At 36.3% G+C, this 24426-nt stretch overlaps 1 protein-coding gene across 2 annotated transcripts in view; it reads right to left on the reverse strand.

Moving 5' to 3' along the window:
- Positions 1 to 24426, reverse strand: part of KIF18A (kinesin family member 18A) — a 99786-nt gene that overhangs the window by 31014 nt on the left and 44346 nt on the right. For both annotated transcript variants that reach the window (XM_049890758.1, XM_049890759.1), the window contains exons 11-13: positions 18941 to 19105; positions 14057 to 14178; positions 9844 to 10076 (exon numbers count right to left, since the gene is read on the reverse strand). In XM_049890758.1, the coding sequence (XP_049746715.1) occupies positions 9844 to 10076; positions 14057 to 14178; positions 18941 to 19105 (520 nt within the window). The remainder of the gene's footprint in view (positions 1 to 9843; positions 10077 to 14056; positions 14179 to 18940; positions 19106 to 24426) is intronic.

The following is a 24426-nucleotide window of genomic DNA, read 5'->3' on the forward strand; positions in this document are numbered from 1 at the left end:
AGGTAGAAAAAAAGACAAAGCAAAGAGCCTTTCATTTACAGTGATATTTGCAGTTATAGATGAATAACTGAACAATGTCTCATGTACATGGAGACTAAGGATCAAACGAAATGTGTTTAGGGCTATGAATTCTGTAGTCTATTGATAATGATTAAAATCTGTTGCCAAAAGCTTCATATAACAAGATTAAAACAAGGGATTAGTCTAGAGATTTCCCAATTTTTACATGGAATTTCATTGTATTCAAGTAATTTTAGGGGAAACCTACATTTATGTTGGAACTCTATATTCAATTAGAATATCTGTACTGTGCGAGACTGGTTCTATTAACATGGTTTCTTTTACTGTTCTTTTAGATCAAACGACTGACGAGGGGTGCAAAATTTTAAAAAGGAAAGGTTAGAGACTTATTAATGTGAGTTTCCAGGTGGATAATGAGGAAATCTTGACTTTTCACTTAATGTCAGAAATTTAATCTGTTCTATAAATAAACCTTATGCCAGTAACCCCACCCTGCACAACACTCAGTGAATACTCTTTCTGTTTTCTAGACCCAAAAAACGAGTATGTTTTACTCCAAGTCAATAGACATGTAGTTCGGAGGTAAACACTTCAAGCCAAATAAATATCTATCAAAAAATTTAAAAGTATTAGAATTGGCAAAGTATGCTATTCAGTATAATATTCTCTGTACTTCCATGTTTGAAAATTATTTGCTAGAAATTAACAATACTGTAACACCAAAAGCTGGTGAGACTGAAAGGAGAAGTAGCTCATTTTTTTACACTGCTGCTAAGTTTTAAAATGGGTATAATTATCCAGGGGAGGAAGGTATTCATCAATGTTTATAGCAAACTTTTAAAAATACGTGTATTTTTTGAGCCAGAAATTCTACTTCTAAAAATTTATCATAAGGATGATCAGATATGAGCACCAGGATAAACACATACATGTTTAATGAAATGTTATTTATAATAAGATCTATGGAACAACTTAAATCCCCAACAAGAAAGTACAGATTAACTATGTTAATCCCATCAGGTCCCTGGGTGGTGCAATGAGTAGCTCTGCTACTCAATGAAAGGTTGGTGGTTCGAGTTCACAAAGAGGCACCTTGGAAGAAAATCTGAAATGTCAGCCACTGTAAATCCTATGGAGTATACTTCTAGACATATATGGCGTTGCCATGAGCCAAAATTAATTTCACTGCAGTAGGTCTTTAAATCTCATCAGACTTTTAAAAGCCCTGTGTGTGTGTGTGTGTGTGTGTACACTTGATCTTGTAAATACTCTTTAAATGTTCCTATACCATTTAGAAGTTTTGAAATTTATTGACAAAACCACTAGATAATATCTGTGAGAGTATAAGAAAAAAAAAAAATCAGTGACGCATATGTAAGCTTAATCTGAAGATCACATATTAGGCTAATGTTTTGCATAAATTGAATCTCTTCTATGAGTTTTGCTAAGACTACCATTTATAATTCTAGTACTGTATATTATCTGGGTATTGCTTTATCTCTTTAGAAATGTAAACAAATTACGCTATTTATACTTTGTTTTTTTGGTTTTATGACCTGCTTCAAGACTAAGAACAGTAAATATTTAAGTGAACTCACTTATATACACCTTGGCTTTTTATTCAGAATGCATACAACACACATAATTCATAGAATGGATGAGACATATTGTGCAAATAATCTCTGAAATCATTTGAACAAAACATTAAAATAACAAACCAAAAACAAAGCATAAAACAAAATCCACATACTAGTTCTGATATGTTCTCAAAAGAAAATACATATTTACAAATGTAACATAGCTTCAATGGTTTTTCACTCCGGGAATGTTATGAAAAGGAATTAAGAGTCAAATAAATGTTTTCATTGTTGACAAATATAGTCTACGCAATTATGTTGTACCTGAAATTTTCAATAAGAAATAATGACCATCATGCAGGAGTAGTGGTATTTCTCAATCTTGGTATAAAAACACTATTTCCTCTTCAACACCTTGAATATAAAGAATCAAGGTCCAAAAGGTATGAGAGATTCTGAATAAATTTCAACTTTTACTTTCAAAGATCTCTGCTAGGTTAGGTCTAAATGACTAATATGTGTGTCTGTGTTTATGTATATATGTGTGTGTATATATACATACAGAAAGAGAGAGAGAATCTACCGAACTTTCCTGTCATCTTAATGTAAAAATACAATATAGGGGACTTTTGCTAAATAATTGAAACCTAAGTAATTCTGACCAATCTCCCTATTGGCAGCAACTAAAAATTCTGGACAAAATATTTTTTGAAAAACAACATTTGCTTGAAGACACTGGAAAACTAAAAAGATTGTCAAGAATTACTCGGTAGTTTCAGGAGGAAGTTGGATGCTCAAGAAGTTAATCTCTGCATTTATAGCTGCTTTTCCCTAGAGGTGGTCTGCTGATGCTGGAGGAGGTAGAAAAAAGCTTAATAACATTTTTAAGAGCCTCGTGGGACTGGGGTGCTAGTACTGGAATCTTAGGGTCCGCTAAAAGGAGTCCGTCACAAGCTCTTCTCAGTTAAGTTGGGAGCCAGGAAATGTACCCTAAGAGTACATTGGAAGTAAGCAGGCTTGTGAAGAATCTCAAGTTCAGTTTCAAATCATTTTAATCTTCAAAGTTGTACTGAGTTGATCTCAGATTGATAGTTGCACCAGGAGCCTAGAAGAAGCAAATCTAAATCCTCTCTGAAGGAGGATGTCATCATCAGAAGCCTCTAATTATTTCTATAAACAATTTTGCAAACAGATGTCTCGTATAAAAACAAATTAGCATATACATGTTAGGCATGTTAGAAAATGAATTTCAAAGGAAAGAAAACCAACAGAAACAAACAATAGAAACAGGCCCAGAGGGTTCCAGACTTTAGAGTTCTCAGACATGGACTTTAAAATAATTACATTGTGTTCAATGAGAATTTTGCAAATGAATGAAAAGCATAGGAATCAAATGGAAATTCTAGAGCTGAAATTAAGAACTTGATAGATTTAAGAACAATTTGATACAGAAAAAGGAAAGACATACAAAAGAAAAAGTAAACAGAGAATATGAGAAAAGACTATCCAGGAACAGACAAAAGGATACAAAACAGAGGAAACAGTAAAAAGGGCATAGACGATGCAATCAAAGGTACCATGCAATATAATTGGAATTCCTTTGGAAGTAGAGGGAAGAGCAAAAGTGCAGAAGCGATATTTGAAGAGAAAATGATGAAGAGCTTTCCAAAACTAATGAAAGGTATCTAGATACAAATTTAGAAAGTCCTATGAATCCAAGAGAAGTAAAAATAAAAACTAAAGACTGAAAGAGTAGAATGTCCTCCTACCTCCATGACGTCTATGCCCTAAATCTTGCATCCTGTGACTCTATTTCATGGCAACAGAGATCTTGCATATGTACTTTAGATTATAAAATTTAAATTAGGGAGATTATCTTGGATTATCTGGGGGGGCCAACGTAACCACCCCACTAGAAACCAAGCTTATTGCCATCAGTCAATTCTGACTCATAGCAATCCTATAGGACAGAGTAGAACTGCCCCATAGGGTTTCAAGGGCTATAATCTTTATGGAAGCAGACTGCCACATCTTTCTCTCTTGGAGCAACTAACTGATGGGTTCACACTGCTGACCTTTTGGTTAGCAGCCAAGCACTTAACCACTGCACCATCAGGGATCTTTAATCTAATCACATGAGTCCTTAAAAGCAAGGAACTTTCTCTAACTGAAGGCAGGAGACATGAGGCGGGGATAGGGAGTGATGGTCAGGGAGATCTGAAGCATGAGAAGGATTCTACCTGCCTTTACTGGCTTTGAAGATAAAGGGAGTCACAAGCCACAAACCAGGGAATATGGGTGGCCCCTAGAAACTGAGAATGACCCCTGGCCAATAGCAAGCAAAAAACAAGGACCTCAGCTCTACAGAGGCATGAAACTGAATTCTGCAAGAACCAGAATGAGGCCTGGATGCAGATTTTCCCCCAGAATCTCCAGATAAGATCCCCAGCTGGTCGACACCTTGATTTTGGCCTTGTGAAACTCTAAGCAAAGTAACTAGGTGAGCCTGCTGGACTTCAGACCTACAAATCTGTGAGATAAAAAGTTGGTTCTGTTTTAGGCCGCTATGTTTGTGTTAATTTGTTATGGCAATAATACAAAACTAAAATGGAAAAATCCATCCATAGCTATAGTAGGAGTTTTTATTAGCTCTTTTCAGTAACTGAGAGAGCATGCATATAAAAATAAACCAGTAAGGGTAAGATTTAAAGAACATAATTAAACCATTTGACCTAACAGACTTATACAGAATATTGTAACCAACAGCAGCAAAATACACATTTTTTAAAAGCATACAAGAAACATTCACAGCAACTAACTATATGCTAGAGGGCAGTGGTGGTTCAATGGTACAATTCTCACGATCTATGTGGGAGACCCAGGTTTGATTCCTGGCCAACGCACCTCAAGTGCAGCTACCACTTGTCTGTCAGTGGAGGCCTGTGTGTTGCTGTGATGCTGAACAGGTTTCAGTGGAGCTTCTAGCTTAAACAGACTAGGAAGAAAAGTCTGGCAATCTACTTCTGAAAATCAGCCAATGAAAACCCTGTGGATCACAATGGTGCAATCCCGTTGTGCATGCCAACTTGATGGCAGCTATCAACAACTATATGCTGGGCATAAAGCAAGTCTCCACAAATTTCAGAGTATTAAAATAGCACAGGATACACTCTCTAACTACAATTCAGTTAAGTCGGAAATCAATAACAAAAAGACAGGAAATTGCCATACCTTTTGAAATTAAGAAATACTACATGGGTCAAAGAAGAAACTACAATGAAAATAAAAAAATATTTTGAAATGAATGATAACGAAAACTACTATATATCAAAACTTGTAGGATAAAGCAAAAGCTATGTTTAGAGCTAAATCTACGGCCATAAATGCATAAATTAAAAACAGGCTGAAAATTAAGGGACAAAGAATTCATCTTAAGCAACATAAACCCAATAAAAGTAGAAGGAAAAAATAAAAGTAAGGATGAGAGCAGAAACAATGACACAGAAAACAAACATCCAGGAGAGAAAAATGACAAAGCAATTATTTGAGTGACAGTTCTGAGAGGGAGAGAGAGACCATACCCAAAAGAAATAAAAGCAAAAACACAAATCTATACAACTATGCCTCCCCTTAAAATCCACTGACGAAACATCAATGCTAGAAAACAGCAATGGTTACCAACATCAGAAACTGGGTTATTTTTGGTAGATGAAAAACAGATGGGATCAGATTAATGGGAAAACTACAGAGAAAAACCATGACTCCAGCTGTAAACTGCTTTCCCCCAATCTCTAACCTTAGAAATAAAGAATGAGGAATAGGCTATGAGGTGACTGTCAATGATAATTAGTAGGTTGCCTGCTTAATAGATGACTGTGGTGGTGCACTCCAAGTTTAAACTCTAAACAAAATAAAGACCACCTAGCATCAGCATTGGAGACAAAGAAGAGTATTGGTAACATGCAGACTTCCAGAAAGCAGACAGACAAGACATACACACACACATGCACGCACGCACACACACACACAAAATGTGGTGATGGAGGAGTGGAGTAGGACAGTTACAACCAGAAGTACTCTACCCTTAAAAAAAAACATTTCTTTTGCAAATGTAAGGCACTGCCTCATGGCCTCCCTGCATGCACCTGAAAGGGAAACCCAGAGACAGTATGCTCATTCAGGAAGGAGACTAGTTGAAGAAACTGAACAGCAACCAATCATAATCAGTCTAGACTTATTAACACATACATACGACAACGAAGTTTTACTAGACATTTAAAAACCAGGTGCTTGAAAGCCAAGGATGAAGAAAAAAGAAGATAAAATGAAGAAAGAGGAAACTTAAAACAAAACAAAAAAAAACTTAAAAAAAATCTCAACTAATATTCTGAGAGAATACATTCCCATTCAAAGGAAGTAATCAGAAAATAAAGTAATTGAAAGACAAGCAATTGTAAATTTAAAGAGCACCTCCTGAAATAAAAATTTAAAAAACTCAGCAGAAGGCCAAAATAATAGACACAACTGTAGTACAAAACTGATAATCTGGATGGTAAAGTTAGGGAAAAAAACAAAAAAACTCTCAACTATTTAAAAATTAAAGAAAAGCACAGGCAAATATTTTTACAATGTTGTGATAGGAAAGGCCTTCCTAAGACAGGTACAAAGTCTAGACCCATAAGGAAAGCAATTCAAGTTGACTTCTCTTGAGGCCACTTTAGGTAATTCAAACTTTGCTGAGAAATTGGGTATTTCTCACTAAATATTTCAATTTTGTTGTGACACTGATGCTACTGGTATTTCATCTCTTTCATCATTCCCAATGTGTGCTTTGCTCTTAATTTTCCCTAAATAGGCTCAGAAACTTTTTGTTGATGTTGTTTCTTCTTATTTGCCTTTGCAAAGAACTACTAGATTTTGGATTTATTTGTTCTTTCTATAATTTTTAAATTTCTATATTATTTTTCTTTCATCTTATTCCTTCTTCTTAGCTTCTCTTGGTTTTTATTTTTTTTTGTTCTTTCTGAAATGTGCTAAAATGAATAATAGGTTTCTTAATATTTTTTCAAATTTCTTGTTTAATAATGAATAAATTTAAAACCATAAGTTTTTCCTTGACTGTAGATTTTGCTGCTCTTTTTCACTGTTTTCTACATCATCTGTTATTGCACTTTTGATTTTGTTTTTGATTAGAGATTTCCTAGAAATGTGATTCTTAATTTTAAAACAGGTATGATTTTGGTCACATCTTAATTTGGTCACAATTTAGTTTAATTAGATTATGAATAAACCATGCAGCCTGTAAAAATCTCTACAGAGGGATAAAAAGGAAGAAATGTGGAAAAGAATATAATTAAACAAATAATAGAAAAATATTTCCCTGAATTCAAGGAAAACTTGAACTTACGGAATTAAAATCCTCACCCATTCCAGACAGGATTAATGAGACCAACTCACAGGCATAGCTTAATAAAATGATTGTTATTTTGATTAATTATGATCAATGTATATATACATACATATTATTTCGTGAAGGATTTAAATTTCTATGCCTATCTATTAAATCAATTTTAAGTAAAATTAGTTCCTTTAAATTTACTGCTTCCTATTAAAAAAAAATATTAGATTGTTTCAATTCTTAAAGATATATATTGCAATCTAGTATAATTGTATTTTTTGGTCTTTCTCCTTGCATTTTTAAATTATTGCTTTATGTATTTAGTTGTTATGTTATTTGGTACATATAAGTTTATGAATATATCTTACTGAATTGTGCTTTTTTTCACTTTTCAATGCCTCTCTTCATCCTGTTCCGTGTTTTTAACTTTAAATTTTACCTTAATAGAAATTTATTTTGTCATTCTTGGTTTCTTTTTGTTTGCACTTGCCTGACGTATCTGTGTCTATCATTTTATTTCAAACCTTAAAATAAAAATCTTCATTTTAAATGTTGTTTCTTGAAAATAGTATATATTAGGCTTTTGCTTTCTAACCCAGTAAGATGGCTTGTCTTTTAATTAGGAAATTAAAAACATGTACATTTAAAGTCATAACTGAAATACCTGACTTGTTTCCATTTCTATGCTACTTGCTATCACTCTCCTTTCTTGTTTCACTTTAAATTTTTTTGTTTTGTTTTTCAGGTTTAATCAAGTTGTTATTTATTCATTTTTATCCCTTTTGTAATTTGGAAGTTCTGCTATCCCATTTATTACCCTTTACTCCTAAGCAGAATTATAGTTCCCTATTATTTAAAAAAAAAAGTTTTTTTTATTATTATTTTAATTTTTTTTTTTTTTTTATTATTTTAACTGGAAAACAAATTTCCTTAAGTGAATCTTTCCCTCCTAGCTTACTTTCTCTCCAATTCAACAAAGAAGAGGTCTAAGAATATGTCGCCTCCCATCTCTTCTCTCAAGATGAGTTTCTGGAATGACTTTATATTCCTCTTTTCCTCCTCTATCCCCAACTCCTGAAGTTTGATGATACAGTTTATTTATTATTAACTTTTTAATGGCTGACTTTCAGAAGTAGGTCACCAGGCCTTTCTTCCAAAGTACCTCTGGGTGACTCGAACCTCCAACCTTTTGGTTAGCAGTTGAATGTGCAAATCATCTGCATCACCAGGTACTCCTGATAATACAGTTATAGAATTAAGATTACACTCTTATAAGAATTTCCCTTAGGTATTCCTTCTGTTTTAGACGTTCTTATTCAGCCCTTATATTACACATTCTTAAAAAAAAAAAAAAAAACAGTGCCATCGAGTCGTATATAATTATCCATTTAGATTTTTATCTATTTATAATACACAGACAATAAATCTATGGAGCTCTGGTGGCACAGCGATTAAGCATTTGGCTGTTAACCAAGAGGCTGGGAGTTCGAATCTACCAGGTGCCCCTTGGAAAGCCTATGGGGCAGTTCCTCTCCGTCTTATAGGGTTGCTAAGAGTCAGAATTGACTTGACGGCAACGGGTTTGATTTTTTGGTTTTATACATAGCAAGGTTTACTGCTAACCATTACAATGTCTTCATTTCTTGATCCTGCTCCACTCCCTCCCAAATCTTGAAGTTACTATTTGGATCATTTATTGTTTGATTAATCTTTTTGCGGGTATTTTCTTCATATTAGGCTCATGGATATCTGTCTTCCCCACTGGCTTTATTTCCTTGGATAGGTTTTCTTTTGGTTCTCACTGAATTTTCTCTATCTGAAAGATGGCCTTACTGGAATTCAGGTCTTGTTATTGAAGATCCACTTATGATACTGAAGAGAAGTTTGACAGGATAGAGTTTTTTTGTTTTTGTTTTTTATTTATCCTCTGACCCCAGCAAATCTGCTTTAAGTAATACGGTACACATGCAGAAATGTGAATATACAAGCATGTTCTCTGATGCACTGTTTTTAACCATAAAATGGTATGTACAATGCGATGTTTAGCAATAGAGCAATGGTTAAAGCATGGTATATTTTTCTCTGGATTCTCAAAACTGTTAAAATAATGAGGTAGACTCCTCATGTGCGTTTCCTAAAAATGTCCGTAATAAAGGAAAAAAAAGTTGCATAATGTGCTAGCATTCATGTATATTAGGCTTAACAAAAAGCTATAGTGTTAGATTGCCTAATACAAATATATATATATACTGCGAAGATAACCAAAATTCTAACAGCATTTATCCCTGAGTTAGGGCATAATATCGGGGCTCCTGGGTTAGTTAAAGAGGGCACTCTACCCCTTACATTATGCTCTGCTTTACTCCCTGAATTATTTTAAACCAAGATTAGATGTTAGCTTTGCAATTAAACTGTCCCATGCTCATTTCTATGACAGAGAGATATCAAGTGATCTATCAATAGAAAAATAGTAAATTCTATATTTTAATTGATCTTAACAACAGATTAAAAAAAAAATAGTACAATATTCTTAATTATAATCATCCACCTTAGTAGAGATTAAATTTTAAAGAAAGATGGGAAATAAAATGATTTCCATTAAAAACGGTTAAAGTAACTTTAGGGTTTTATTGCTGAAGTTATTTAGAATATCAGTGCACATTTGGTCATAGACCCCTGGAAGATACTAGTTAAATAAAATGATTCTGAAGCTAAGTTCCCCATTAATTCTTAGAAAACAGCCAAATCTATTAAAAGAAAAATAACTTGCTTTATAGGCTGGTACATAAAGAAGGCTACTCTTTAGAAACGTTATTATTTACTTGATAAAACAAAACCCATACTTACAACAAGTAGACTGAACTGGTCCAAGTTGTGGAAAGGTCATAAGAACAGAAACGTCTGGTAGGTCCTTTTGCTTTGGATACTCTGTAGTTTGGTCAGCCCAAGCCACCATTTTTTTCCTCTCAACTAAATGTTGAATCACTTTGAAGTCAGACTCAAAAGCAGCATTTGATAAGCCAGCTTCTTTTAATGCACAATATTGTTTTCTGAAGGCTGGAAGTAAAGCATTCAATACTCTATATACAGAAAGGGCCAAGAAAAAAGAGATAAAAACTAAATCTTAAATACATTATTGTATCTCTTCTAAGTATCACTCAAAGTACGCGCAGATCATTAAAATGATTCACCACATATGTTTTCTTTTAGTTTTTTTTTTTTCAGTTGAACACTTCTACACATTTTTAAAATACTAAGACTAGAATGGAAAGAATCTGGGTAGAAATTACAAGAACTAGGCTCCAGTCTCAGCTTGTCCATTTTCACTTCTAACTGACCTTGGTCAAAGTGCAACCTCCTTTACAAAATGGTGGACAACTTGACAGTCATCGTCCTACTTATTTTAGAGGACCGTTTTGAAGACTAAATAGATTAAGAACATATAAAAGCTTTTTTGAAAAGGATAATGTACTTAAAAAATTAAAGATACTATTGTTATAATTATCATGGGATTGAAATGAAAAATATGCTATGTCAAATAATAAGACTCATATTTTAGCTAAGTAACAATAAAAGAAACAAGCAAAAAAAGAATAAAACCCAACTCTCCTTCAAGTTGACTCTTCATGACCTAAACCAATGGCTTTCAAAAAGGTATTCAAAGGAATTTTGAGGGAAGTTCTAGACAGGGATAGTAGATATGGGGAATGGTTAGAGAACTGGATCCCTGGCTTTAACTTAAAACCTTCTATATTCCCTGTCAATCAGAACAGTACTTAGTTTATCTTTTTATGTATTAGACCTCCATATAAGCTTTTACTGAAGAAATGAAGTCACAGTTAAACAACTGAAAACCTGTACACTCAACTAATGTTCTTAACTTTTTAGATCAAGGAAGATACCAAAATACACCAATGATCTTGAGATGATTCAGTCCTGGTATACCGAGGCAGTGTATATATGATGTTCCAGTTGATTTATATAGGAAAATAGAATCATTTGAAGTATGTATGGATATGTCAGCACCAAAAGAATAGTTAAGTATTAATTTTAACACAGGAGCAAATAAACATTTTTAATATCTAGTTGTCTTAAATATTTAGATACTAGTAATGATTAAGTGCTTGGCTGTTTACCAAAAGGTCAGCACTTCAAACTCACCATCTGCTCCATAGGAGAAAAGGCCTGGCGATTTGCTTCCATAAAGATTTAGTCTAGGAAACCTTATGGGGCAGTTCTACTCTGTCATATAGAGTTGCTATGAGTCAGAATTGACTTAATGACACACAGCAATGACAAAAACAATAAATAAATAGTAGTGACTTTTTTTGTGGGTGCAGGTACACCATTTAAGCCAGGTAGGTGACAAGTATATGGAAAAAAGTCATTAATGAGAAAGTCAGCAAGGACAATTATTTATTGAGCACCTACAATAATCTGGTACTGTGCAGAAAAGAGTTAACTCAGCAGGCCTGTGACTACTATCCTTAGAAAGGCCTGACTGCAAAGTTGGCTCTTGGCTAATGTCTGGAAACTTGGAATTGAGGAGGGTTCCCATCATTCCCAGAACTGAAGGAATGCCTCACTGTGCTTAAACTGTGGGTATAATAATGCGGTTCATGCTGAACATCTGCCTCCCTTCTGGGAGCCTGGTAATTTTGGTATGTGCTAGGCAGAGGGTGTTTACATGATACCAGCCTGATACAAATCCGGGGCATTAGTTTCTAATCAGCTTTCCTGGTAGACAACATATCACCTGTGATGTCACACATGTTGCTGGGGGAATTAAGTGCATCTTACGTGACTCCACTGGGAAAAGACTCTTAGAAGCTTGTGTCAGTTTTTCTCCAGACTTTGCCCCACGTGCCTTTTCCTTTTGCTGATTTTCCTCTGTATCCATTTGCTATAAGTCATAGCTGTATGACTATATGCTGAGTGCTGTGAGGGCTCTTAGTGAATCATCAAACCTGGGGGGGTGGTTTTGGGGACATTGACACAGGTAATATATCATGTGGCTTATTCATGTCATTTAATCCTTTCAAAAGCTTTTTAAGTGTTATGGTCTATTTTTAAATATAAAGAAATTAAGGCTTAGCAATGTGAAATAATTTATGCAAGGTTACACTGTGTCATGGATTGAACTGTGTTGCCCCAAAATATCTGGAAGCTTGGCTAGGTCATGATTCCCTTGTATGATTGTATGATTGTCTACCATTTTATCTTCTGATGCGATTTCCCTATATGCTATAAAACCTTTCACTATGACGTAATATGATGGATTAGAGGCAGTTATATTGATGAGGTCTACAAGATTAGGTAGTGTATTAAGCCAATCTCTTTTGAGATATACAAGCAGCAAGACAGGGGGACCTCATATCACCAAGAAGGCTGTGCCGGGAGTAAAGCATGTCCTTTGGACCTGAGGTTCCCACAATAAGATGCTCCCAGACCGAGGGAAGACTGATGCATCTCAAGGACCTTCCTTCAGAGCTAACAGAGAGAGGAAGCCTTCCTCTGGAGCCAGTGCCCTGAATTTGGACTTCTAGCCCACTGGACTGTGAGAGAATAAACTTCTCTTTGTTAAAGCCATCAATTGTGGTATTTCTGTTGTAGTACCACTAGATGACTAAGATACACTAGTAATATATGCTAGAATTCAAACCCAAGACTGACTTTAAAACTCAAACTCTATTAGGCCATATTACAACTGTAAGGATCTGATTCCCCAATTTTCTAAATGAGTAAGAAAATTCTTTTTTTCCCCCCATTCTTGAGGTAGAAATTTATCTTAAATGTATAAACGTATTCATTTGTTATAGCAAATATAGTGTAATTAAAATAAATCAATGTTTAATGACTACGGCTCTTGCAAGTTGTCTGATTGCTGGTAAATAAGCTTTCAGTGTCTGTCCTAGGTATAGATACAGAATGCATGGAGAGATTAGGCTGAGATTCTATGCACAGAAGAATACCTCCCTGAAATTTTTCTTTTAAAAATGGCTACCGCTAATATGGTTTCCTCTAAATCCAAGTATAAGACTCCATCTTACATACTTTGGACATGTTATCAGGAGGCATCAGTCCCTAGAGAAGGACGTCATGCTTGGTAATGTAGAGGGTCAATGAAAACAAGGAAGACCCTCGATGAGATGGATTGACACAGTGGTACAACAATGGGCTCAAACACAGCAACGTTTGTGAGGATGGCATGGGACAACGCAGTGTTTTGTCTTGTTGTACACAGGGTCATTGTGAGTTGGAACTGACTTGATGGCACCTAGCAACAACAACATGTTTTCTTCTAAATGAAAGTATAAAAATTAATTATCAGTTATTTGAGAACACAAGTAGAATATTAAGAAATTTTCGAGTTGCAGAAAGCTCTTAGAGAAATAAGTTTCTCATTTTTATAGAGCATGAAAATGAGGCCCAAGGAGTTGACTGATATATTCAAGGTGAAAAAATAAAAATAAAGCTTTACATTTTTAATACTATGTTTCAAAAATCAAACAACTAAGATGTTACAACTAAGCAAGTAAAAGGGGCATAAAAGAGCTATTATAGGATCACACAAAAATCTGGGATGTCTGATGTTAAAAAAATATACATTTTTTAAGAAACTTCAATTTAATGATAGCAAAAAATCATTCTGGAATTATGAATACTTAAACACTGCCTACTTAAAATTCAGCTGGGGTTGATAGTAATTATCTCTAAAACGGGGGTGGGCAACAAGAGGAAAAAAGTAGCAGACAGACACATTTTCATCGTATTATCTTTTGAATTTTGTATTATGTGGCATATAACATAAATAATAATTTTTCAAGAAAAAAATGCTTTCAAAACTATAAAGCATCGTAAAAATTAGTTGGAGCGAAAGAACCACATATACTCTCAACTTTTTTTTGCATGTTTTCTGATGCTGACAGACACTTAAAAAATAATGTAGCCCATACCAGAAACAAATAAACTTTTATTGATTTCAGAAAACTTCTATGCGTCAGAGTATCTTAGGTCTACGGGGCTAAAATCTGTGGAATAGGTAAAACCATTTACTTACATCTCAGTCTGCCTATACTGCTGTTCTTGAAGACTGGCTAGATCCATTGTGTGCTCAATTTGTGCCTTCAAATCTTTGGTTTGGAGGTGTAAATGGTGATGCTGAAGATCTTTATTGAGTTCCTGGGGAAAACAATACAAAATATACATCAGATTCTTTTAAAAATATTAAAATTCAAGGAAATTTTAATAAAATTTATTATACAGCGTTCATAATATTCTCTTATCCTTTATCCATAAGGATGGCAGTAATGTCCCCATTTTCATTTCTTAGTTATTTGCATCTTCTCTCTTTTTTTCTTCATCAGTCTAGCTAAAGGTTTGTTGGTTTTATTGATCTTTTCACAGAACAAACTACTTCTGATTTTACTTACTCTGTCGTTTTTCTATTTTGTACTTCATCTATCCCTGCTCTGATCTTTGCTACTTCTTCCCTTCTGGTAGCTCTGTGCTTAGTTTGCTCTTTTTCTAGTTCCTGAAACTGTAAAGTTAGTTTATTGATTGGAGATCTTTCTTGATTTTTAAAGTAGTTGATTACTGCTACAAATTTTCCTCTGAGCATTGCCTTCGCTGCATCCCATAAGTTTTGGTATGTTGTCCTTTCACTTTCATTTGTCTTTAAGGATTTTCTGATGTTGATTTTGATTTTTGACCCATTGGTTGTTTAATAGTGTATTAATTTCCACATATTTGTATGATTTTCAGTGTTCCTTCTGTTTTTCAGGGAACTTTAAATTACTAAAAAAAAAAAAAAAATGCATATTTATATGAATGTAATCCCCCTCAATCTTCCATTTGGGAGAGGATCCATAGCTTTGATCAGATTTTTTAAGGTGTCTACAATCCCCATGCAACATGGGAATCACTGTTCTGAAGGAAAAACAAAATATCTGATACAGCTAACTCTGTTGTGCTCCTTTTGTATACATCTAGCTTTTTTTTTTAGCTTTAGCTATTGATGTCTGTTATTATAGCTTAGCATATTATTAAACTATTACCTATCAATCATGTATTATGTGGTAAGTGTCGTCAGGCCTTTACATACAGTATTTCATTTAACCTTTGTTATTGTTGTTTGGGGCTGTCGAGTCGGTTCCAACTCATAGGAACCCTATGCATAACAGAACGAAACACGGCCAGACCTGAGCCATCCTTACAATTGTTGTTATGCTTGAGTTCATTGATGCAGCCACTGGGTCTATCCACCTTGTTAAGGGTCTTCCTCTTTTCCACTGACCCTGTACTCTGCCAAGCATGACGTCCTTCTCCAGGGACTGATCCCTCCTGACAACACGTCCAAAGTATGTAAGACGCAGTCTCGCCATTCGTACTTCTAAGGAGCATTCTGGCTGTACCTCTTCTAAAACAAGTTTGTTTGTTCTTTTGGCAGTCCATGGTATATTCAATATTCTTCACCAACACCACAATTCAAAGACGTTAACTCTTCTTCGGTCTTCCTTATTCATTGTCTAACTTTCACATGCATATGATGTGACTGAAAATACCATGGCTTGGGTCAGGCGTACTTTAGTCTTCAAGGTGACATCTTTCTTCTGACATCCATCCTGGTCTTTTCTTTCTTTCCTATCTTTTCAATGACCTCTTGTTTTCTTCATGGATGATGTCCTTGACGTCATTCCACAACTCATCTGGTCTTCAGTCACTAGTGTTCAATGTGTCAGATCTATTCTTCAGATGGTCTCTACATTCAGGTGGGATGTACTCAAGGTCATATTTTGGCTCTCAGGGACTTGCTCTGATTTTCTTCAGTTTCAGCTTTAACTTGCATATGAACAATTGATGGTCTGTTCCAGCTGGCCCCAGGCCTTGTTCTCACTGATATTGAGCTTTTCCATCACCTCTTTCCACAGATGTAGTCAATTTGATTTCTGTGTGTTCCATCTGGTTAGGTCCATGTGTATAGTCGCCGTTCGTGTTGGTGAAAGAAGGCATTTGCAACGAAGAAGTCGTTGGTCTTGCAAAATTCTATCAATCCATCTCCGGCATTGTTTCTATCACCAAGGCCATATTTTCCAACTACTGATCCTTCTTTGCTTCCAACTTTCGCATTCCAATCACCAGTAATTAGCAATGCATCTTGATTGCATGTTTGATCAATTTCAGACTGCAGCAGCTGATAAAAATCTTCTATTTCTTCATCTTAGGCTAGCGGTCGGTGCGTAAATTTGAATAAAAGTCTTAACTGGTCTTCCTTGTAGGCATGTGAAGTACAGTGTTGTACTTCAGGGTAGATCTTGAAACATTCTTTTTGACAATGAATGCAACACCATTCCTCTTCAAGTTGTCATTCCCAGCGTAGTAGACTATATGACTGTCCAATTCAAAATGGCCAATACCAGTCCATTTCAGCTCACTAATGCCTTGAGTTGGAATCGACTCGACGACAGTGGGTAGTGGTTTAATGCCTAGGATATTGAAGTTTATGCGTTCCATTTCACTTTTGATGATTTCTGATTTTCCTAGATTCATACTTCGTACATTCCAGATTCTGATTATTAATGGATGTTTGCAGCTGTTTCTTCTCATTTTGAGTCATGCCACATCAGCAAATGAAGGTCCCGAAGCTTTACTCCATCCACGTCATTGAGGTCCACTCTACTTTGAGGAGGCAGCTCTTCCCCAGTTATCTTTTGAGTGCCTTCCAACCTGGTTGGCTCATCTTCCAGCACTATATCAGACAATGTTCTGCTGCTATTCGTAAGGTTTTCACTGGCTAATGCTTTTCAGAAGTAGACTGCCAGGTCCTTCTTCCTAGTCTGTCTCAGTCTGGAAGCTCAGCTGAAACCTGTCCTCCACGGGTGACCCTGCTGGTATCTGAACACCAGTGGCATAGCTTCCAGCATCAAAGCAACACCCAAGCCTCCACAGCACGACAAACTGACAGACACGTGGGGGCATTTAACCTTATTATGCCTTGAGTATATTTTACAGATGAGAAATTAAGGCATGAGTTAAACAATTTGTCCAAAGCTGCTTTATAAATAATATATATTTATATATAATTGGTGTTAGAATTAATATTCAAAACAAATACCAAGTACCAGAATTACCAAATACTCACTCCTTATCAAAGTCAATGTTCTTTCCAATATTTTCATTCTCTTTGTAGAGAATATTTTAAAGTGCTTTATAAATTATTTTATTGTGAAATATTACTAGACTGAAACCCTGGTGGCATAGTGGTTAAGTGCTACAGAAGCTAACCAAGAGGTTGGCAGCTTCAATCCACCAGGCGCTCCTTGGAAACTCTATGGGGCAGTACTACTCTGTCCTATAGGGTTGCTATGAGTCGGAATCGACTCGATGGCAGTGGGTTTACTACTAGATTATGCTAGTGTCCTAAACTATTGAACTGAACGGCATGTTTTCAGCAAGGTAATCTGAACACTTCAAGATTACTCAGGTGTACATCAAGTGATGGAAGACTCTAAAAATTCACACTAGCGAACAATTCTGCCTCTATTTGTCTTTAGCTTTCTTCTTAAGAAACAGTATATGCTGCTTGCTGATCCTTTCACTACTTCGAATTATCATCATTGGCTACTCCACTAGCCTCCTCTCTCTCCAGTCATGTATGAGATTTAATGCCAAAATAATTTACATCTATTCCTGGACAGTAAAAGAATCCATTCTCCTATTCATGATGTATTTGCTAATATCCTTGATTTGCAAAAATAATTAATATCTTTGAATATTAAAGATCACTAGCTGTATTTATTTGTTACTTAATTTTTCAATATTTTATTTGATCTCCATTTATTTTGTGTTTTGGTTTCTTTCAGAAATTTGAATATTCCAGAAAGCTAGGTACCAATTAACTGATATATAGCTTAGCATTTCAGAAGAGCATCATCGAACAAGGTTAAGAATTTACACACTCCTCTTTTTAGAAAAAGTGGGAGAAGTATTAGGTTTTTTGATCAAATAACTGATAGTTGTTACCTTCTAGCTGCCTATTCCATATTCACGCTCCCCTTTTTCCTTATAAAGAGAACTCTGACTTTGTTCAAGGTGATAATGTGTCCAGTGAAAACACTCACCTTTCCAGACTCCCTTGTACCTAGGGATAGATAACCATGTCACTCAGTTCTAGACAAAAAAATATGCCTGCTAGAAATTTCTGAAGAAGTTTTTGTTCTCCTGATATAAATACTCTCCCTGTCTGTCCTTTCTTTCTTTCCTTCTCTTCTGGCCTAGGTGTGAACTTGAGACTAGAGATGAAATAGCAATATTGCAATCATGAAATGGCAAGCATAATGATGGCATTAATGACATTGAGCAGACAGTGCATCGTCAAGGAGCAAAATACACCCCTAACTGGTTGAGGCACTAAAGTCAGATTTCTGTAACCTTATAAAAAAAAAAAAAAAATTATAGCTGAACACAATTCTAATCTGATACATTCACTGACCACCATTTTCCTTTATAAACTTTTTGCCATTCTAAGTGGAACATCTCAAGTTTAGCACACACACAGCTTTCAAATTCAGCTTTTTTGAGTCATAATAAAATTAATGGTAACCATATTCAAAATTACCTGTATGATGAATCCTCAAATACAGTTTGAAGTAAATTTATTTCATTCTAATTTAGAGGAGCTGCCTCAAAAAATAATGCAGTCACTTAAGAATAACAACATTTAAAAACACATTTACTTTTCTGATGTATAGAAAAGGCTAACATAGTATGTAACTTGTGAAGCAGAAGGTATATTCATAGTTATAAACAGTCAAATGAGTCAAACAAAGCTCACAAAGATGGGACAATAAAAGTCATATGAAGGATATTTACTCAACAATAAAGACAACAGATTTAAAGAGCTTAGTTCTTACAAAATAATCTGAAGATACAAACACATCTATACCTTTGGAATATGACCATTTTCATCTAAAAGGCTTATTTCATTTTCTACACGATGAAGCCAGTTAGTATTCTCATCAAATTGCTTCAATTCCTCCTCCTTTTTCTTTTCCAGGTAGCAGCGACGAGTTTTCAACATTGCAAGTCTGTGATCTCGTTTGCAAGTGGCCTAAAACACAATGTATTTAATATTCAACCTAATTTTTATGGTATTTCATGTATACATTAGTAAAGTAGTACATTTTCTTGTAAGTGTTCTACAGTAGTCTATTAAGTTAGGCTGTATTTTTCTATTTAAAAGCTATTTCCCCCTTGAAACCATGACAATACTACTGCTTGCAGGGAAATAGGAAATTAAGTTAGTCATTTTTTTATAAAATTACATGTTGAAAGTTATGGCTTCCAGAAATACAACGGCCAAATTAAAGACGACAACTTTTTTTTGCTAAAATCCATTCCTTTCAATTTGTTATGTTTGAAAAGTCCACACAAGATCTGATAAGTTCCAGATTTCCTTAATCAAAACCAAAAATAGATGCATGCATGCTCTTGTCCTTTCTCCAACTGAAAAGATGTGAAGAAATAAAGTGTTCTAGTGCTCCAGCTGGAAACCCTGGTGGTGTAGCTGGTTAAGTGCTACAGCTGCTAACCAAAAGGTCAGCAGTTTGAATCTACGAGGCGCTTCTTGGAAACTCTATGGGTCAGTTCTACTCTACAATACAGGGTCACTATGAGTTGGAATCCACTTGATGGCAATGGGTTTGCTTTTTTTCTTTAGTGCTCCGGTTTGGTCTATAAAGCCTTTAGGTTGGTTCGTGGAAATGACCGCAAAGAGAGCTTTACTATATTTACTATCAGATCTTGCCTGATAGTTTGTTCACTACCTATAGTGGGCATTTGGAATATTTTTTGGTGTTTCAGTTGAGATCAAAACTGGCCCTTTGGTTTTTTACCCCAAAGAGCTTGCAAATTATCATGGGAACCATGGGCCAGAACAGCTTGTCCTCTCTAGGTTGTTTGGCAATAGACATTGAACTCAACAACCATCAGGTGTGAAGAAGGGATTTGAGACAATAGATCCACATAGATTAGAACAAGCACCTACAACTGTTTCTGGAAGAAGGAAATAAAAATAAAAGGAGAAACAAGATTTGAACTTTAAAGATAAGTTCTTATTCATTAGTATCTTTTATCAAAGATGTATTATTAACATTTGATGGGTATAACAATAAAAAATACAGCTACCAATTGTCTTCACTGAATAGGATAGGGACTTATAAGGGGTTTACGGTCAGGCAAAGGGAGATATCATGAAGCCATACTCAAATAAAAACAAAAATCCATTACTGTAGAGTTGATTCTGACTCATAGCAACCCTAGAGGACAGGGTAGAACTGCCCCATAGGGTTTCCAAGGCTGGAAATCTTTACGGAAGCAGACTACTGCATCTTTCTCCCGCAGAGGGGTTGGTGGGTTTGAACTGCTAATCTTTTTGGTTAGCAGCCGAGCACTTTAACCACTGCACCAGGGTTCCTTACTCAAATATAAAACTAAAAAAACAAAGGAACAACAACAACAACAAAAAAAAACAAACCCATTGCTGTTGAGTCAATATTGACTCATAGTGACCCTATAGGACACAGTAGAACTGCCCCGTTGGGTTTCCAAGGAGCGGCTGGTGGATTTGAACTGCTGACCTTTTGGTTAGCTAGCAAACCCTTCAACACTGTGCCACCAGGGCTCAGTAAAATTTTACTTGGCCTTCCTTTCAAGGGAAATACAAGGGTGAAAGAGAAGCTGACTCCATTTCAGGCTAGAGTCAAATGATTGATAGGCACTGTCATTGTCATTAAGGTTCTTGACTCTTTATATAGTTTCTCTGGCTAATTATTTCTCAATCACACTTAAGCAATGTAAGACCAGAAAAACAAACAAACAAAAACCTGGGTAACCAAGAAAACAAAACAAAAATTAAAACCCCAAACTGCTAGAGTGCTAGGGAGAGAAATATGGTAGAATACTATAATGTAATAGCAGTCCAAGAATGATACAGGACCCTACACCAAACAAAAAACAAACCCATTGCTGTCAAGTCGATTCTGACTCATAGTGATCTTATATGACAGAAAAGAACTGTTCCACATGGTTCCCAAGGAACGGCTGGTAGATTCAAATTGCCAACCTTTTGGTTAGCAGCTGAGCTCTTAACCACTAGGCCACCAGGGCTTCAATAAAGGACCCTGAAACCAAAAAAATCATTGCCACTGAGTTGATTTCAACTCACAGCGACCCTTCGGACGGAGTAGAACTACCCCATAGTGTTTCCAAGGAGTGGCCGGTGGATTTGAACTGCCAGCCTTTTGGTTAGCAACCATATACAAAGTCGTGACTAGCCTTTTTATTCTTGTTCTCTCATACACAGTCGACTAATTCTTTTTGGTAAAATGACTCTGTGTATTCCTTCCATCTTCTTTTGATGCTTCCTGCGTCGTTTAATATTTTCTCCATGGAATTCCTCACTGTTGCAACTCGAGGCTTGAATTTTTTCTTCAGTTCTTTCAGCTTGAGAAACACCGAGCGTGTTCTTCTCTTTTGGTTTTCCATCTCCAGCTCTTTGCACATGTCATTGTAATACTTTACTTTGTCTTCTTGAGAGGCGAGAAGACAAAGTAAAGTATTTGTTTTCTTTAAAATCTTCTCTTCAGTTCTTTTACTTCATGAATTCTTCCTTTTGCTTTAGCTGCTCGACGCTCAAGAGCAAATTTCAGAGTCTCTTCTGACATCCATTCTGGCCTTTTCTTTCTTTCCTGTCTTTTCAGTGACCTCTTGCTTTCTTTATGAGCAGTTGATGGTCTGTTCCAGTCAGCCCTGGCCTTGTTCTGACTGATGATATTGAGCTTTTCCACCGTCTCATTCCACAGATGTAGTCAATTTGATTTCTCTGTGTTCCATCTGGTGAGGTCCATGTGTATAGTCGCCGTTTACATTGGTGAAAGAAGGTATTTGCAATGAAGAAGTCGTCGGTCTTGCAAAATTCTATCAATCCATCTCCGGCATTGTTTCTATCACCAAGGCCATATTTTCCAACTACTGATACTTATTCTTTGATTCCAACTTTCGCATTCCAATCGCCAGCAATTATCAATGCATCTTGATTGCAAGTTTGATCAATTTCGGACTGCAGCAGCTGATAAAAATCTTCTATTTCTTCATCTTTGGCCCTAGTGGTTGGTGCGTGAATTTGAATAATAGTCATATTAACCGGTCTTCCTTGCAGGCGTATGGATATTATCCTATCGCTGACAGCGTTGTACTTCAGGATAGATCTTGAAACGTTCTTTTTGACGATGAATGCAACACCATTCCTCTTCAAGTTGTCATTCCCAGTATAGTAGACTATATGATTGTCCGATTCAAAACGGCCAATACCAGTCCATTTCAGCTCACTAATGCCTAGGATATCGATGTTTATGTGTTCCATTTCATTTTTGATGATTTCCAATTTTCCTAGATTCACACTTTGTACATTCCAGGTTCCGATTATTAATGGGTGTTTGCAGCTGTTTCTTCTCATTTTGAGTCATGCCACATCTGCAAACTTAGGTCCCGAAAGCTTTACTGCATCCACATCATTAAGATCGACTCTACTTTGAGGAGGCAGCTCTTCCCCAGTCATCTTTTGAGTGCCTTCTAACCTGGGGGGCTCATCTTCCAGCACTATATCAGACAATGTTCCACTGCTATTCATAAGGTTTTCACTGGCTAATGCTTTTCAGAAGTAGATTGCCCGTCCTTCTTCCCAGTCTGTCTTAGTCTGGAAGCTCAGCTGAAACTGTCCTCCATGGGTGACCCTGTTGGTATCTGAATACCAGTGGCATAGCTTCCAGCATCACAGCAACACCCAAGTCCCCACCGTACGACAAACTGACAGATACATCGGGGAATTAGTCGACATTCATCCATTTCAAGAGGTGGCATATGATCAGGAATTGATGGTACTGAAGGAAGAAGTCCAAGCTGCTCTGAAGGCATTGGTGAAAAACAAGGCTCCAGGAATTGATGGAATATCAATTGAGATGTTTCAACAAACAGATGCTGTGCTGGAGGTGCTCACTCGTCTATGCCAAGAAATATGGAAGACAGCTTCCTGGCCAACTGACTGGAAGAGATCCATACTTATGCCTATTCCCAAGAAATGTGATCCAACCGAATGTGGAAATTATAGAACAATATCATTAATATCACACGCAAGCTAAATTTTGCTGAAGATCATTCAAAAATGGCTGAAGCAGTATATTGACAGGGAACTGCCAGAAATTCAGGCCTGTTTCAGAAGAGGACGTGGAACCAGGGATAACATTGCTGATGTCAGATGGATCCTGGCTGAAAGCAGAGAATACCAGAAGGATGTTTACCTGTGTTTTATTGACCATGCAAAGGCATTCAACTGTGTGGATCATAACAAACTATGGATAACACTGCGAAGAATGGGAATTCCAGAAAGCTTAATTGTGCTCATGAGGAACCTGTACAGAGATCAAGGGGCAGTTGCTCAGCCAGAACAAGGGGATACTGATTAGTTTTAAGTCAGGAGAGGTGTGCGTCAGGGTTGTATTCTTTCACCATACCTATTTAATCTGTATGCTGAACAAATAGTACGAGAACCTGGACTATATAAAGAAGAACGGGGCATCAGGATTGGAGGAAGACTCATTAACAACCTGCATTATGCAGATGACACAACCTTACTTGCTGAAAGTGAAGATGACTTGAAGCACTTACTGATGAAGATCAAAGACCACAGCCTTCAGTATGGATTACACCTCAACATAAAGAAAACAGAAATCCTCACAACTGGACCAATGAGCAACATCATGATAAATGGAGAGAAGACTGAAGTTGTCAAGGATTTCATTTTACTTGGATTCACAATCGAAGCTCATAGAAGCAGCAGTCAAGAAATCAAAAGACGCATTGCATTGGGCAAATCTGCTGCAAAGGACCTCTTCAAAGTGTTGAAGAGCAAAGATGTCACCCTGAAGACTAAGGTGCACCTGACCCAAGCCATGGTATTTTCAGTCACATCATACGCATGTGAAAGCTGGACAATGAATAAGGAAGACCGAAGAAGAGTTGATGACTTTGAATTGTTGTGTTGGCGAAGAATATTGAATATACCATGGACTGCCAAAAGAACAAACAAATCTGTCTTGGAAGAAGTGTGGCCAGAATGCTCCTTAGAGGCAAGGATGGCGGGACTGCGCCTTACATACTTTGGACGTGTTGTCAGGAGGGATCAGTCCCTGGAGAAGGACATCATGCTTGGCATAGTATAGGTTCAGCAGAAAAGAGGAAGACCCTCAATGAGGTGGACTGACACAGTGGCTACAACAATGAGCTCAAGCATAGCAAGGATTGTAAGGATGGCGCAGGACCGGGCAGTGTTTCGTTCTGTTGTGCACAGGGTTGCTATGAGTCGGTACCGACTCG

This window comes from Elephas maximus, chromosome 7, assembly GCF_024166365.1.
Source record: "Elephas maximus indicus isolate mEleMax1 chromosome 7, mEleMax1 primary haplotype, whole genome shotgun sequence".
NCBI lineage: Eukaryota > Metazoa > Chordata > Mammalia > Proboscidea > Elephantidae > Elephas > Elephas maximus.